Source organism: Pocillopora damicornis, chromosome 1 (assembly GCF_964200805.1).
Source record: "Pocillopora damicornis chromosome 1, jaPocDami1.2, whole genome shotgun sequence".
Lineage (NCBI taxonomy): Eukaryota > Metazoa > Cnidaria > Anthozoa > Scleractinia > Pocilloporidae > Pocillopora > Pocillopora damicornis.
The window spans coordinates 34,819,021-34,832,732 of record NC_142670.1 but is presented as its reverse complement, the minus strand read 5'-3'; the positions used below and the strand labels follow the sequence as shown (position 1 = coordinate 34,832,732).

General features: G+C 37.3%; 1 protein-coding gene and 1 pseudogene across 1 annotated transcript; both read right to left on the bottom strand.

Moving 5' to 3' along the window:
- Positions 1 to 970: 970 nt before the first annotated feature.
- On the bottom strand, positions 971 to 3,888 carry LOC149053497 (uncharacterized). Its single transcript, XM_089183100.1, has 4 exons — positions 3,849 to 3,888; positions 2,557 to 2,880; positions 1,257 to 1,505; positions 971 to 1,062 (listed from the first exon to the last, which is right to left on the bottom strand). The coding sequence occupies exons 1-4, from the start codon at positions 3,877 to 3,879 to the stop codon at positions 971 to 973; spliced, it is 696 nt and encodes a 231-aa protein (XP_089039226.1). The 5' UTR covers positions 3,880 to 3,888.
- Positions 3,889 to 12,487: 8,599 nt separating this feature from the next.
- On the bottom strand, positions 12,488 to 13,615 carry LOC149053496 (uncharacterized; annotated as a pseudogene).
- Between the last annotated feature and the right edge of the window lie 97 nt (positions 13,616 to 13,712).

The window sequence follows — 13,712 nt, the reverse complement described above, 5'->3', positions numbered from 1 at the left end:
ACGTTCTCAGCTCTGTGTGCTGCAACCTATTGTGAAATTGAAGGTTAAAACTTGAAATGAGCTTAGATTCTTCGTTAGCGTGGCTTGACAACTAATTGCATTCTTTGATCAACCCGATAAAGCAAATCCCTCATTTCCCACTTTGTCATTCTACTACACACTAGGTGTTAAAGTCGCACGGTTCAGGACATGCACGTTACTAGTTTTAAGAGAGGATCAAGTGAAGGGACTAAATTCCACGTGTAAGCCTTATTCTTGAGCTTAATTCTCATAATTTTTTTTTAAGATCACACCCTTCCTTGTAGATCCTAGGAAGATATAACCAATCCAGTGTAGAACATTGTCCACATTAAGAATTCACACCTATCGACTACCCTTTATGGTACATTCTACATTGTCCTGGAGTTATCCTAATTGATTTGAGCCTTGCAATAACATGAAAGTAATTCCTTTGAGAATAGGGCCTACGATAGCTAAGAATTCCTCTGAGAATAGGGTTTTTAGTGGAGAAGCAGTCCTCTGGGTCAATCTTTTCTTGGAGTTTACAACTGTTTAATTACTCTCACAATTTTGACATGGCAGGTGGAAATTTCCATGGAATTGAATGAAAGCTTTTTCCACTACAATTCACACTGACGATAGTTTGGCGGAAGACGTCACATTCGCAATGGTCTGGGCACTCTAAAATGAGGCAAGAAATGATTGGCTGTTAAAATTCGTCAACAAAGGCTTCAAATTTGAAAGAGTTAAGTCGGTTTTTGGCAACGAAGAATATTTCATTTTGAAAGAACATAACTGTAAAATCCCAATTACCAAAAGTAAACGATCACTTCAGAGTTACGATGTAAATTAACTGATCATGAGTCAAAGATGAAAACTGGATTGAAAACGCGAACTTCAGGTACACTGTATGCAGACGTCAAAATCGAAAAACTCTGGCATAGTGACCTCGCTTGGAATAGAAAAAAGTTTAAGCGTATAAATGTGAATTTCCTTTGGCCCTCATCATATACGCCTTTCCCTTCACCAGATAACTGTCATACCAATAATTAACATTCAAACCTAAAAACAACATACAAATTAAATTAAAGGGATATAGAAAGATTACTTTTGAAAGGTTAAATAAGATCCAACTACCAAAGTAGCTTAAACGTTTTTTTGGGTGGTTAGAATTTTGAGCAAATAAAAAAGTACAGGTTTAGACAATCCGACTATACAAAGCACTAATGTACTTCAACAAAACAATAATACCTCACCTTCAATTGTGAGGCTGATGTCTCTTCTTAACACCTCTTCATCTTTTCTTACCTCACAGCTATAATTCATGTTGTTTTCCGAAGTTACCTTAAGCTGAAATGTTATGCTGGTACTATTTTGAACAGTGACACCATCTTTTCTCCATAAAATGTATGGAGCCGGCGCAGCCTTCGCTGGACACCACAGTTTGAAGGTTCTGTTCAAAAATACATACTGCGTCTTTGGAGCTTGGTCCATCGTAGGATTGACTGTATCAGATTTAAAAAAAAAAGAAAGTAATTGTCAGAATGATTATGGCGTGGTACTCAGAAAACCTTAAAAACAGTGCAGGACGTGAAAATCTTTCCTGTTCGTCTGCGTTTAAAACTAGAATGTGAATAGAGAAAGACGAAAAGGAAAAGAGTCCATAGGTGAAAGTAGAAAAGAGGCCTGGCTTTCAGCACAAGAAGTAAAGAAATTCGTCGCGGAATGGCGAAATAATCTTACCAAAATGGAGAAAGCTTCATAGTTTGAGCAATTTTCGCTGCTTGCAGTCAATCAGCAACCATTCATTTTTGCCGCGGCGTGCGTAGGCCGCTTTTTAAGTTGAAAAACAAACAAACAAACAAACAAACTTGAACTCAAAATTTCCGTTCAGCAGAATTAAAGTAAGGTCTCTCACGGGTTACTGTTAAATTGTTATCGCAAATCATGCGTTTGCAAGGAGTCTCCTGAGATTCTGCAAGACGCTTCTATGTTTCTATTAGGGGTTAGCATTTTAAGTTTTTCAGAGTTTTGAAATAACTTGACGTGTGGTCACCCAAAGGCGTGAGCTGTTTGGAAAACCTTGGAAGCATAAAACAGTCTACGTCGTTTCCATGCAAATGTGCATTTCTTTGAAGAGTCAATGGGGTATGTAAACTTTACTAATTGCCTTGAAATTGGGCTGAAGACTCCCAAGATATCAACCCTCAAGATTGAAATTGAGCGAAATTTTATATGTGTCAAATGTGACATCGTCCGTTACGAATTGTTGCGCTCTTTCGGTCTAAAATTAGATCGAACTAAAACGAAAAAAATTTGCCGAATATTGCATTTCATAATCGTTCAATTAATAAATATATATACGTTGCAAGTTTGACAATACTTGATATATATATACATACATATATATATATATATTTTTTTTTCTAATCAGGAATAGACACTTTTTGATGTATAAACAAAGGTATAGATATTTTCATATGTAATTTCAAATTGCAGCGCTTTTGAAAACGGGTGTATATATACATATATATTGATTTATTAAAAGAAACATACCTGTTTCATTGATGGATCTGGTGGTATAGAATACAGCGAAGTTGTAGAGATCTGTCCGCGTAAATTTCAACCACATGTATCGTCCACTGGATCTCACTACTCCAGTTCCGTAATCTCCACAGAATTCACCAAGAAGATTGGTTGACTGATTACTGCCATCACGAATTTCAAGATAAAATCCCCATAGACATAGTCCTGGAAAGTGGCCGCGTATTGTAAAGTTTAGTTCCACATAATGTCCCCATGGAACTGAAAGAAATTTTTTTCCGTCAAACTCCTTGACTCGTTCCCATCCTTGTGCTTGCTTATCAAATTCCAACAAACCTGAAATAACTGCAACAAATCAATTAGTTTGGTTGCAACAAAAACAATTCATAGTTATTATAAAGAAGTTATAAATGGTAAATAAAGACCAGAAAAAGAAAGAATGTGTTAGTACAAAAAAGAGTGCCTTGCATAAGAGCTGAGCTCTATATTGCGGGCACAATTACTCCATTCATTAGATTTTAGACCATTAGAAAAATCTTATGTAAAAATAGACTTTACTTGTTTTATCCTTCGCACAGGAGAGAGAGAAGCAGTACCTACAAATCGATCTCGGCTTGAACTGGGACAAAAGACCCACAAAATGAATGACGATTTCAAAACTTCAAGGTTTCAACTTCAATGGAATTTTAAAAAATGCAAATATTACTCCGCAGAGGTTGTCCTAACATGAGCTATCTTATTCACAAAAATAAAATAAACAAAAGCTCAAAGAAAAATAGCAGAGACGTTGTGTAGAGTAAGTAGCTCAAGAACATAACATAAATTTACAGTCAGGGCTGGTTCTCACTAAGCTTGGGGTATAGCCACTGCACCAAAGAGTCTCCGATTCCAAATGGAAAACTTACCACCAATTTAGAATTAAGAGCGCGAATTTAATTTCAGTAAAACATGCAGCAGATACTTATTTGGAATTCAGATGGGACAATCTTGACGTCTGAACGTTTTGTAACAAAGAATGCACCCCATTTCACATGCATAGTCTAAGTTGCATGATATACTCATATTCAAGAGATAACGATCTCTTGTTCATCTTTCAGCAGATGCCATCTGCCATATTATGCCATCTTCGTTCATCCTCTGAGTCTTCAATGCCCTCCTTCGATGAATATCCCACTCATTCCCTGTATTCCTTTCTCAAAGACGCCCACCCCACCCATGGAGCCTCTCCTCCCTTAAAATAAGGAAAAAAATTGAAAAGCTAATAACAATTTTAGATAATGGTTGTAAATAGCCGAGGCGCTTACAGAAAACAAGGATGAAACTCCAGTTGGTCATTGAACATACCATCACAATGTTGTGAGCTGAAGAAGAAAAGTTAATATGCTTAATCCAGGTACAGTTATAAAAAGCGTTAGTTCATATGCTTCCATAAGTCCTAGAGCAATCAGTATCCGTCGAAGCCGATGATTTGGCCTTTGGTTTTCCTTTCTTTATGAAAAAAAATATCAGGGTTACTTGCTCTGGATTAGTGGAAAATTCTTTCTGTTTCATTATTAATTTGAGGTACGCTGTCGTCGATTGACTCAGCGCGTGGACCTTTATCTTGATCCTCATCAGACGCCAGTTTAATTATTCTAATACTGGAAGCAGAAGTGATGTGTTGACTTATCTTAGAACCACCTTAATATTCCCTGTAAGCTTACATCAAGCCAAGTGAGATTTATTAATGTAATTCATGCAGACGCAGTGACATACAATATTAATTGTTCTCAAATAGAAAATTATGTTTATGTATACTTTTATCTTCGACGAGTTGATTGACATTTTCCTATAAACCTTTATTTCACCTGAGTTTTAGAAATCATTGCCAGTTTGAGAACGAACTCTGAAAAAAGGTCTATTGAAAAAAAAGCCGAATCTCTTGTTTGGTCCAATACGTAGTTTGGGACCAAGATTGAAAACAACACGATCCTTTATTATACGGTTTATTCTCGATAGTCCATAAATGATGAGTCTTGTTTTTCTCGACACCTGTTTTCTGAAAAAAAATTGTTGATATGTTGAGAGAGTTTACTCTTCTTTAAATATGAAATTGGGATAATGTACTTTGGTTACCGAGGCTGATGTCATCTAATATCGGCATTAAAAAATATTGATTCTTGGAACCCTTGTGACTGATGGATGACTTTTCTGCATTCAGAATCTAAATAGAAATTGAATTCGAATCCTGTCTTTTTTAAGCTTTCAATATTTTATGGTAAAGGAGAAAAGAGTCACTGTCTATGGTCAGCAAAAGCCAACAAGACAGATAAATAAACCGGTTGTAAAATCTTTTGTTGGACTAAGAATTCAAATATAGGAACACGAAATAAAAGAAAAAAGTAATTGAAAGAAATTTAAAGGTGATTTCTTATTCCTTTTGAAACGCTGAACAAAATCTCCCCCGTTGCGCAAAGCAAATATTATGTTCATGCATTTTTAATGTAAAGAACAAAAAGACTAGAAATTTTTTAAATTCAGTCCTTCCTACAAAGTAAGTACTTCTCTTTTCCCGTGTGGAGTTCTCCAACCTCTTCAGCAAGAACATTGATGACACATTTAGAGTTTTGGAGGAAATAAATTGAAATCCTCGTCCTGTGAATAGTTATCCTTTTATCCGTCAATCAGCTGATAATTTTACAAGCTGCATGTTTTTTGTTTTTGCTCTGGTGTCATTTTAATTTTTTAATTGATCGAGCTGATCGTTTTCCAAAATTTTAAAGACAAACTTTTAAGACGACTCGGCAGAGTAGCACATATTTCTTTTAGAAATTATGTCCGTTACTCTGTTAACGTAACTGTTGATCGTTTACAAGCTGACTGCTTCGTGTATTTACTCACAGATGTCATTTGACTTTCAAATTTACGTTTGAACAACTGACAAGGAGAATGGTTTCCTTTCCGTAAAATTCGCATCTGCATTGTAAAATACCATTACATAACATAACACTTTATTATTCCGAGGATAATACTACTATTTGTGTTTGTCGAAGAGTTTGGACTCTTTTCTATGTCGATCAATTTTCCTAAACTGCTACCATCATTCTTCTTGAAAATGCGTCGTTAATGATAAGGAAAAACTTGATTCTGAGAAATGATATGAAGTGCTGTGAAAAAACAACTATATTTCACTTTTTCGTGTGCTTTGTTTCTCAGAAAACGCGAGAAATGCACCTAATGATAACATAAAAATCTCAAAAACAGAGAAAGAAACTAAAATTGAAGAACTATAAGTCCAGGAGCTCGAATAGTTTAGAAAAAATATTGTGGTAACAAACGTGACAAAAACAATTTCATCGAAAAGATCGCCATCTGTCGACATCTCGGAAGCTAATTTCTTAGTAAAAAAAATTGCTCCCTACTTTCAAATCTAACTTTTGTACCGTATAGCGAGGGAGAGAGATGAATTTTATGAGATAAGAACAGAAAGATACGAAGCTCTCATGTTTAGTACCTGAATGTTGATTGTCCCTTACTCTGTAAGAATCTGATCGCATTTATCCGCATATGCAGATGATAATTAATTCACAAAAAGGTAAAGGTTTTTACAGCTGTTTTAATTGTTGTTTTAATAGCTTGAGAGCTAAAAACTATTTAAAAGTGTTATTTTGATCTTCAGATGAAGAAAAGCCGCAGAAATGTTAGGTTTTCGATTTTGTGGTTTGACCGGTCTTGTTCTTCTCAAAGTAAATCTGCTTAATATCATCATATATTGAAGATAGAAGGAGAAATTGCGCTTTTATCACTCTACTGCAATAATTTTTAGACGGCACACCATTAAAGATTGTGTCCGTTACTCTGTTAATATAACTGTTTATCGTTCACAAACTAACTTCTTCTGTCTTTTTTCTCAGGTGCCATTTGAATGTCAAATTAACTTTTGAACAACTTACAAGGATTATGTTTCCATTTCAGTAAAATTCGCATCTCTACTGTAAAATAACATTACAGAACATACACTCTTGTTTATTGTTTCGAGGATAATACTACTATTTGTGTTTTTCGAAGAATTTAGACTCTTTCTATGTCGATCAATTAGTCGATTAATGTTTAACTTTTTCTGAGTCCTATGTTTCCCAAAAAAGGCGGAAAATGCACCTAACAATAACATAAACATCACAAAAAAATAGAAAAAAAAAAACCAAAATGATCGAATTACAGAACTTCAGAAGCTAGAATAGTTCAGGATATATAATGTGGTAACAAACAGAACAAAAATGATGTCATCGAAAGGATCGCCATCTGTCAACATCTTGGAAGCTTATTTCCTATCAACAAAAAAAAAATTCTCTCCACTTTCAAATCTAACTTTTGTACCGTATAGTGAGCTAGAGAGATGAATTAAACTATTATGAAATAAGAACAGAAAGAAACGAAGCTCCTATGTTTAGTACCTAAATGTTAATTGTCCCTTTACTCTGTAAGAATCTGAACGCATATATCTGCATAAGCAGAAGATAATTAATTCACACAGGGGTAAAGGGTTTTACAGCTGTTTTAACTGTTGTTTTTAATAAATTGAGAGTTTTAGATTGACAAAAATTTCCATCACGTAGTTTTCCCAAGTCCACGTCTGCCTTAAAAGAGAAACTGAAATAAAGTCTATTTCTTTTTGTCTTTTTTTTCTCCCTTTTCTCTTTGAGCAGTTTTAATAACTAATTTATATCATGTTTTATAAAATAATTCAAATAGTACGCGCACTCTGATTGGCCATAAAACCATTTTACATGAGCGTATGTAAACACGGTTTTCGTTCCTTTTTCATTAGTTATTTTATAAAAGAGATGTAAAAATGGTTTCCGTGTTTACATAGCCTGATGTAAACACTTGGGAGGTTGGAAGAACACTTCTCGCTTCGCGTCGTGGTTTCCTACGCTTATCTCGTGTTCTCCCAACCTCCCGCGTGTTTACATCAGGCTATGTAAACACGGAAACCATTTTACATTTCTTCAGCAATGAACCGAATAAAATGACTTAATTATACAACTAATGTGACTATTCCTCGGCAACCAACGCTTTTATCATTTTATAACAGTATTTGACTTTCCTTACCCTAAGTAATTTTTTTTTTATTTTCATGAACACTGACTTACTTTTTTAAGCCGGAAATCCAAAATAAGGGTCTCATCTCAAAAGCATTTTCATTTTCTTCTTTTATCAATTTCTCGAAAACGAAAACTTATTTCCGGGATTGAAAATGACCCGTCAGTGGAAAGATAAGCATATTATTTACCGACTGAGACGTCCCTACAATATAAATCTCCGTTGGAGGGTAGCATTTTCAAGTTTTCCCATGTGGACCTTCCCTTAGCCGGTTAATAGCTTACCATTACTTTCTCCTTTTTTCCCAGTTCGTGGAAGGGCGGTATTTTACAATTTTGTGATTTGATTGGTTCTAGGAGCGGGCAATTTCGCTTCTCCCCTTCCCACTCCCCCTCTTCCACAAACGCACACGCACTCACACTCGCAGCGGGCGATATCTGTCGGGTGATGAGTTGTGTCATATATAAATATCGGTTTTTTTTCTGGCGGGACAGCGGCTTGGTCGTAGTTTACGACCTTGGTCGTAGTTCACTTCTATTAGGGCCCACCTTAAGCAGGCAAATGATTTATCTATATTTTTACTCCTTCTCAAATCATTTTGGTCGCTTGCGTAAAATTGGCTTTCAAAGAAATCTGTTATCGCAATGCATTATTGATTGGGTTACAATACTTAAAACGCTGTCTAAACACCATAGGCATTTTTCACTCCTTCGCAAAAGGTACTTAGAGAGGTATTTATTGCCATTTTAATTAATAATTCTCACTTTCAGTCATTTAATACCTGGATTCTCCTGACAATTTTTTCAGTGAACAAAATTTAGGCTTAGTTTTGAGTTCTTCTAAAGCTAAACGTTCGGTAAGTCTATGAAAGTTCTTTCAATACAGGATTCCACATTAGAAACCGAAAGAATTCAGTGAGCGAAAGCCGAATTAAACCCCCTCGTTTCTTGTGTTATCTCATTTAACTTCAGTTATCCATTGGAATAGAGACATGATGTATAAGCGCCATTACGGCGTACAAACGAACAAATTCTTACATTTATAACATAACCATTTGAACCTACTAACCGTGACTTTCCTTGTCATTTAGTGAGTAGCGTTACCATTGAATAATCGTCAATAGAGGCGGATAATACTTTCCGATAAATTAGTTGACTGGTTCTTAGAAATTATCGATGTAGAGCAATTTTTCGTTGTCTAAAGTAAGTGTGAAGAGTCGAAAAGCAAGCCAAGTTCTCTTTTGGTTTGCTTCACTTTGCTCTGTGATTGGTCCAGAAAACTAGCACCATCCTGTCAACCAATCAGATCTAAATTAAAAGCCAATCGCGACTTCGACACTGGCGTTTGCCCGCGCTCCAGGCATTGTACCTAAATTGTCACCTCTCTCAGACACTAACTGAGTTCTGGTTTCCGGGCTGATTGCTCCAGAGGTGGTCAACGAACTTCAAGCGTTGCGCATGGAAAGTTTCAAGTTTGTCACAGCCAACTTAAGCCGGGTAAGAGGCATACTGTGACACCATTTACGAATAATATCATAAATGAAACAGTTTCCAGTTTTATTATTTCTTTTTGTTTTCCTTGCTCGACTTTGTTTCAGGTCTGCCAGATTTCTTAGATGCCTTTCTATACAGATAGTACAAGATCATTCCAGCCACGAACGGCCAAAATCCTATTTGTAGCAGTAACTTTGGATCGAACAGCGACTTCCTCTTAATGGACATGAGCTCGGTGGTAAAAATAAGTACCGAGTTGGCTTTGTGTGAATAAAGCAAAAATAAGAAAATGTTTGGATTTACTGTTTATTTAGTAACGTGGAATGATATTAATATCATGAGTAGCAGAAATATTTCTGTATAACCCCTTACTATTATTGTAGTAAATCAATTTAAAGTCATAGTCCTAGAGGCAATATATTGTTTCTGCGGTTGTTTTTTTATCCATAAACTATCTGCATAGTGAAGTATGGGGTTGTGGAGAAATATTGCTAAGTGAGGGAAAAGGAAAGGCTTCTTGACCATTCCCTTTCTATGTTATTAGAAAGAAGAAATTTAAAAGAAAAATTTCCCTTTTTGGCTATTACCACATGCCCAACAGATATCTCGTTCGTGATTGGTCAATGACTCATGCCAAAATAAGTTCTGGAGTGCAACACAGGGTTTACATATCGCACGTGCTCAGAATTAAAGACAAACAAAAAAAAGCTAAGTTCTAAATGTTTTGAAAAACTTTCAACTTGGTTAAAATGTCACAACTTTTTTGCAACTCCATAAAAATTTCTTATTTTAAGTAATATGTATTGAGGACAAACAAAGAGATTTAAAAAATGAAAAAAACCGACTTTGTGTTTTGCAATTTATTGTTAGTGCGACTTTGTTGAATCTATAATTTTCCCGCTTTTTTGTTTTTGTTTCTTTTTGTTTCAGGCTTCACGACAAAGGAGTTTATTTTAGAGCAGGTATAAAGAAAATGGTCAAAGGCTACTCCCGGACATTTACTCAAAAGGTCGAAACAGAGGTGATTAATGAATCTCTAGAACGATGATATTGAAGGGCTGATCACAATAAAAGGAGTGTACCGCTGATTGTAAGACCTCTTACTGTCTTCTGTTTATCCTGAGGGCGGGCTCATGTTTAGGTTTCACCATAATGCCCCTTTTCGGGCACAGCCGCCTATTTTACCATCGACAGCTGCTTATGGAAAAAGGTTATTAAAACCCTGTATCAGAATGGGTTATGTACCTAAAGGGTGGCTAACATGGAAAACGGACCGTACTACGGGTGGAAAGGTTTATGTTCTTGCCTTGGCCAGCTCGTGTTGATGCCCTCATGGGATGAACACAGTCTTCTCAGAGAGCCTCTCGCCACCAAGGAGCGGGCAAAAGGCTAGGGAAACCTGACAAAATCCCGCGGAAGGGGAGGGAGAGGGGGAGGAGTGTAAGCTGCAATGGACAACCATCATAATCAGGTGGAATAGCAAATTTTGAAGTCACTTCACGTTGCGGAAAGCTTAAATAGCCCATCAATAGGGGAGTCAGTCTTGTTTTTCAAACTTAACATTCTTAGCATCGAGTGTTGGTCCAGATCATCATCGTCTTTCAGTTGTATTCAACACTTAATGATTGCATGTATATCAGCAGCACAATTTTTTTTATTTCATGTCCCAAACACACCTGAGCATTTTATTTTGGCGTTTTGCGGTGGTTGTTTGCCTCTCGTCCTCTTTAACTTTCCAGACACCAGTATCTTGTTTACTCAGCATCCTCTGTTGTGACTTCCTTTTCGCTGCAGATTGATGGCAAAAAACTCGACTTACGAACAATAGAAGGAATTATTATTCTTAACATAGGAAGGTAAGTAAAAGCTGGAGGTTAAGGTCCCTCAAATTAATTCGAATTAATTTTGTAATAGTTAGATGTTCAATTTAATTGCAAGAAAATCGCAGAACATCGGCTTCAACAAGTAGTTTTAAGCTGCAAGGTTTTTATCCCCGGTGAAAGTATGATTCGTGTAGGTCAGCATTATCTATTTCATATAATTATGATCTGATTCCTTTACGGGAACGAATAACCTTTGAAAATTTGTCTCCCTCACATCATGTAGCTTCACAGCTCAATTGGTAGCAGTCCCCAACTATTATCTGGGAGGCCCGCGTTCGAATCGGGTCGAAGTCGGAATTTTTAAGGGTTCTTTTCTCAGATCACTTTGATAGCAGCTGATTATCACTTCGTTACTTGTAAAGTCTTTTTGTATCAATTTTGCCCTTTTACTTTGTTTTTAAATTTGTTTTTCGGCCAGTTGGGTAGCAGGCACAGATGCATAGGGACCAAAGAAAGAAGATGTATGTAGTACTTCATGAATTTAGTAGTGATATCTGCTCATATTCTTAGCACCAAACAGCTGATAACATAACCATGACATGTTGTCCTCAGAAGGTGAGGTCTGGAGAAGACTCTAAGATTCAGCGCATCAGCTATGAAGAAGCCAACCATGAAGTTATCACAACGGCCGATCAGAATACGAAGTACGAAGAGAAGAATGGCGCAAACTGCTATTAGCGTGGGAAGTTGCGAATGACCAAACCACTTTTGGTTTTAGTTTTGCCCATGATTGGTTCAGATAGTGGCTTGAATTATCTGGACCAATCGCAAAGCGAAGTTACACGAACTAAGTGCAATCCCGGATTCCTTTTCCACACACAATTGAAATTGCTTGAATCTTTTTGCAGGATCATTCCCCAGCTTGTCACTGTGACGGTCTTGTCGAGGTGATTGGACTTCAGGGAGTAATGCACCTAGTGAGTCAGAATCGCCACCATCTTTACCCTTCACACCCTAACATCAGCAGGCATATGCACCATTTAACAAAAAGAGAAGCCTTGACTGTGCTCTGTTCTGTTATAAAGCACGCAGGAAGCGGCTAGAGCACGAAAGACGTGTAGGGAGAAACACGAGACGTAGTCGAGTGTTTCTTCCCACTTCTTGAGTGCTCTAGCCGCTTCCTGCGTGCTTTATAACAGAACAGAGCACAGTCAAGGCTTCTCTATTTGTTTTATAATAAAGAATCCATTAAATTCCTCAAGCATTACTTTCAATTTTCAAAACAAACTTTATTTCCAAAGAGAACAACAATGTCGTCAGCATGCTCTATACTCTCATAGAGCACGTTACAATAAGCCAATCAGAATCTTTGTTAGAATGGTAAAACTAATCTGATTGGTTGAACAAGACAAGAGCTGTCAATATGTCAAGCCATCAAAAGCGATCACGTAGAATCTCAAAGCGAAACGAGCTACTCTTACAGTGAATTCGAATGCGAACTGAATGTAATTTCCACGTCCAAAATTAGCATCTTTAGTAACATGATTAATGAAATTCGGCCGAATCGTGGCCCATGAAAACCTGGATGTTATTAACTTGACAATTTGCAAACAAACTGCTTAAAGCTTGTGGCTGATACTTGACAAACTGCTGCGCTGTGTTGTTCTGTGAGTGAACAACGGTCGAATTTACAGCAGCGAGAAGATTTCCTGAACTGGTGACTGCATTAGGGGAATTGGGCTGCCGTGGTCCACCACTCATTGCACCAGAGAGGATATCTGAACAAGCCCTTAGCTGTTCACTCGATGGGCGAGTGTTGTAACTCTTGAGGCTTGCCTCACTGCGATGACCAGAGATCGCCATTATGTGCCGCGATGGAACTTGCGCGTCGGACCACAGCGTGATTGCAGTCGCTCTGACACTAAGATTTGTGTAGTTTCTTGAAAGAGACGCCAGTTTGGAAATTTCTTTCATCATTCCGTCAAGTTTATTGACCCCCAGCGGTTTGTTTTCATACCAAACGTCATCTTCAGGTTTCACGGCTCGTTTTGGGTACTGAAAGAATGCTTCGCAGTTAGGATTTAACTTCTGGATATAGTTCTTGAGGTAGTTAAGGCCATCAAAAAGTGGATCCTCCGATGTTGAATACATCCTGGCCTCCTTTTCTACACTGGAGATGTCTTTAATCCCTTCTGGATGGTTCTTAGTAGCCTCGTCATGGGTCATTGAAGTGTATTCCCGTCCATTATCGTCAAACAAGAACTGGAAGCTTTGCTTCGTCAATTGTCGTTGACCTTCGCGTCCTCGACGACACCAGTACAAGCTGATGTTAAGCCAGACATTTCGTAGAAGACCCCAAGGACTGTCTCCCCGGATTGTATTCTACGACTTCAACTTTTGAAGGTCTGCTGCTGGGATGGGAGGTTTGTGTTTTGTGTTTTCATTGTTCTCGCGTTTGTTTAACTTTATCATACTCTGCAGGAGTTTGTTTGATGATTGGAATTCGGTCCCTTTGGTGATTGAAATTCCTCTATTAAATGGTGGGTTGTTGAGATATCTTTCGATCGCATTTCGCAATCCAAGGAGGGACGATCTTGAATATAATGTACCACCTCTTGTTCTTGCTTCTGCGTAAAAGTAGCGGAGGTTTTTGTCAAGCTCTTTCTTGCTCATTTCGTGGAGGTTCTTCGAAAGTCTTTTTTCAGTACACCAAGCTATTAAAAGAAAACGGCATCTAACAGCTCTTTTTCTCTTTCGTTTTCTAGGTCGT

Coding starts and splice junctions, on each gene's coding strand:
- LOC149053497 (XM_089183100.1), bottom strand. CDS start 3,879: ATGACCAACTGGAGTTTCATCCTTGTTTTCT. Junction 2,881..3,848: donor GAGTTTCATCCTTGTTTTCT/GTAAGCGCCTCG, acceptor CAGTTATTTCAG/GTTTGTTGGAATTTGATAAG. Junction 1,063..1,256: donor CATCAGCCTCACAATTGAAG/GTGAGGTATTAT, acceptor TGTTGTTTTTAG/GTTTGAATGTTAATTATTGG.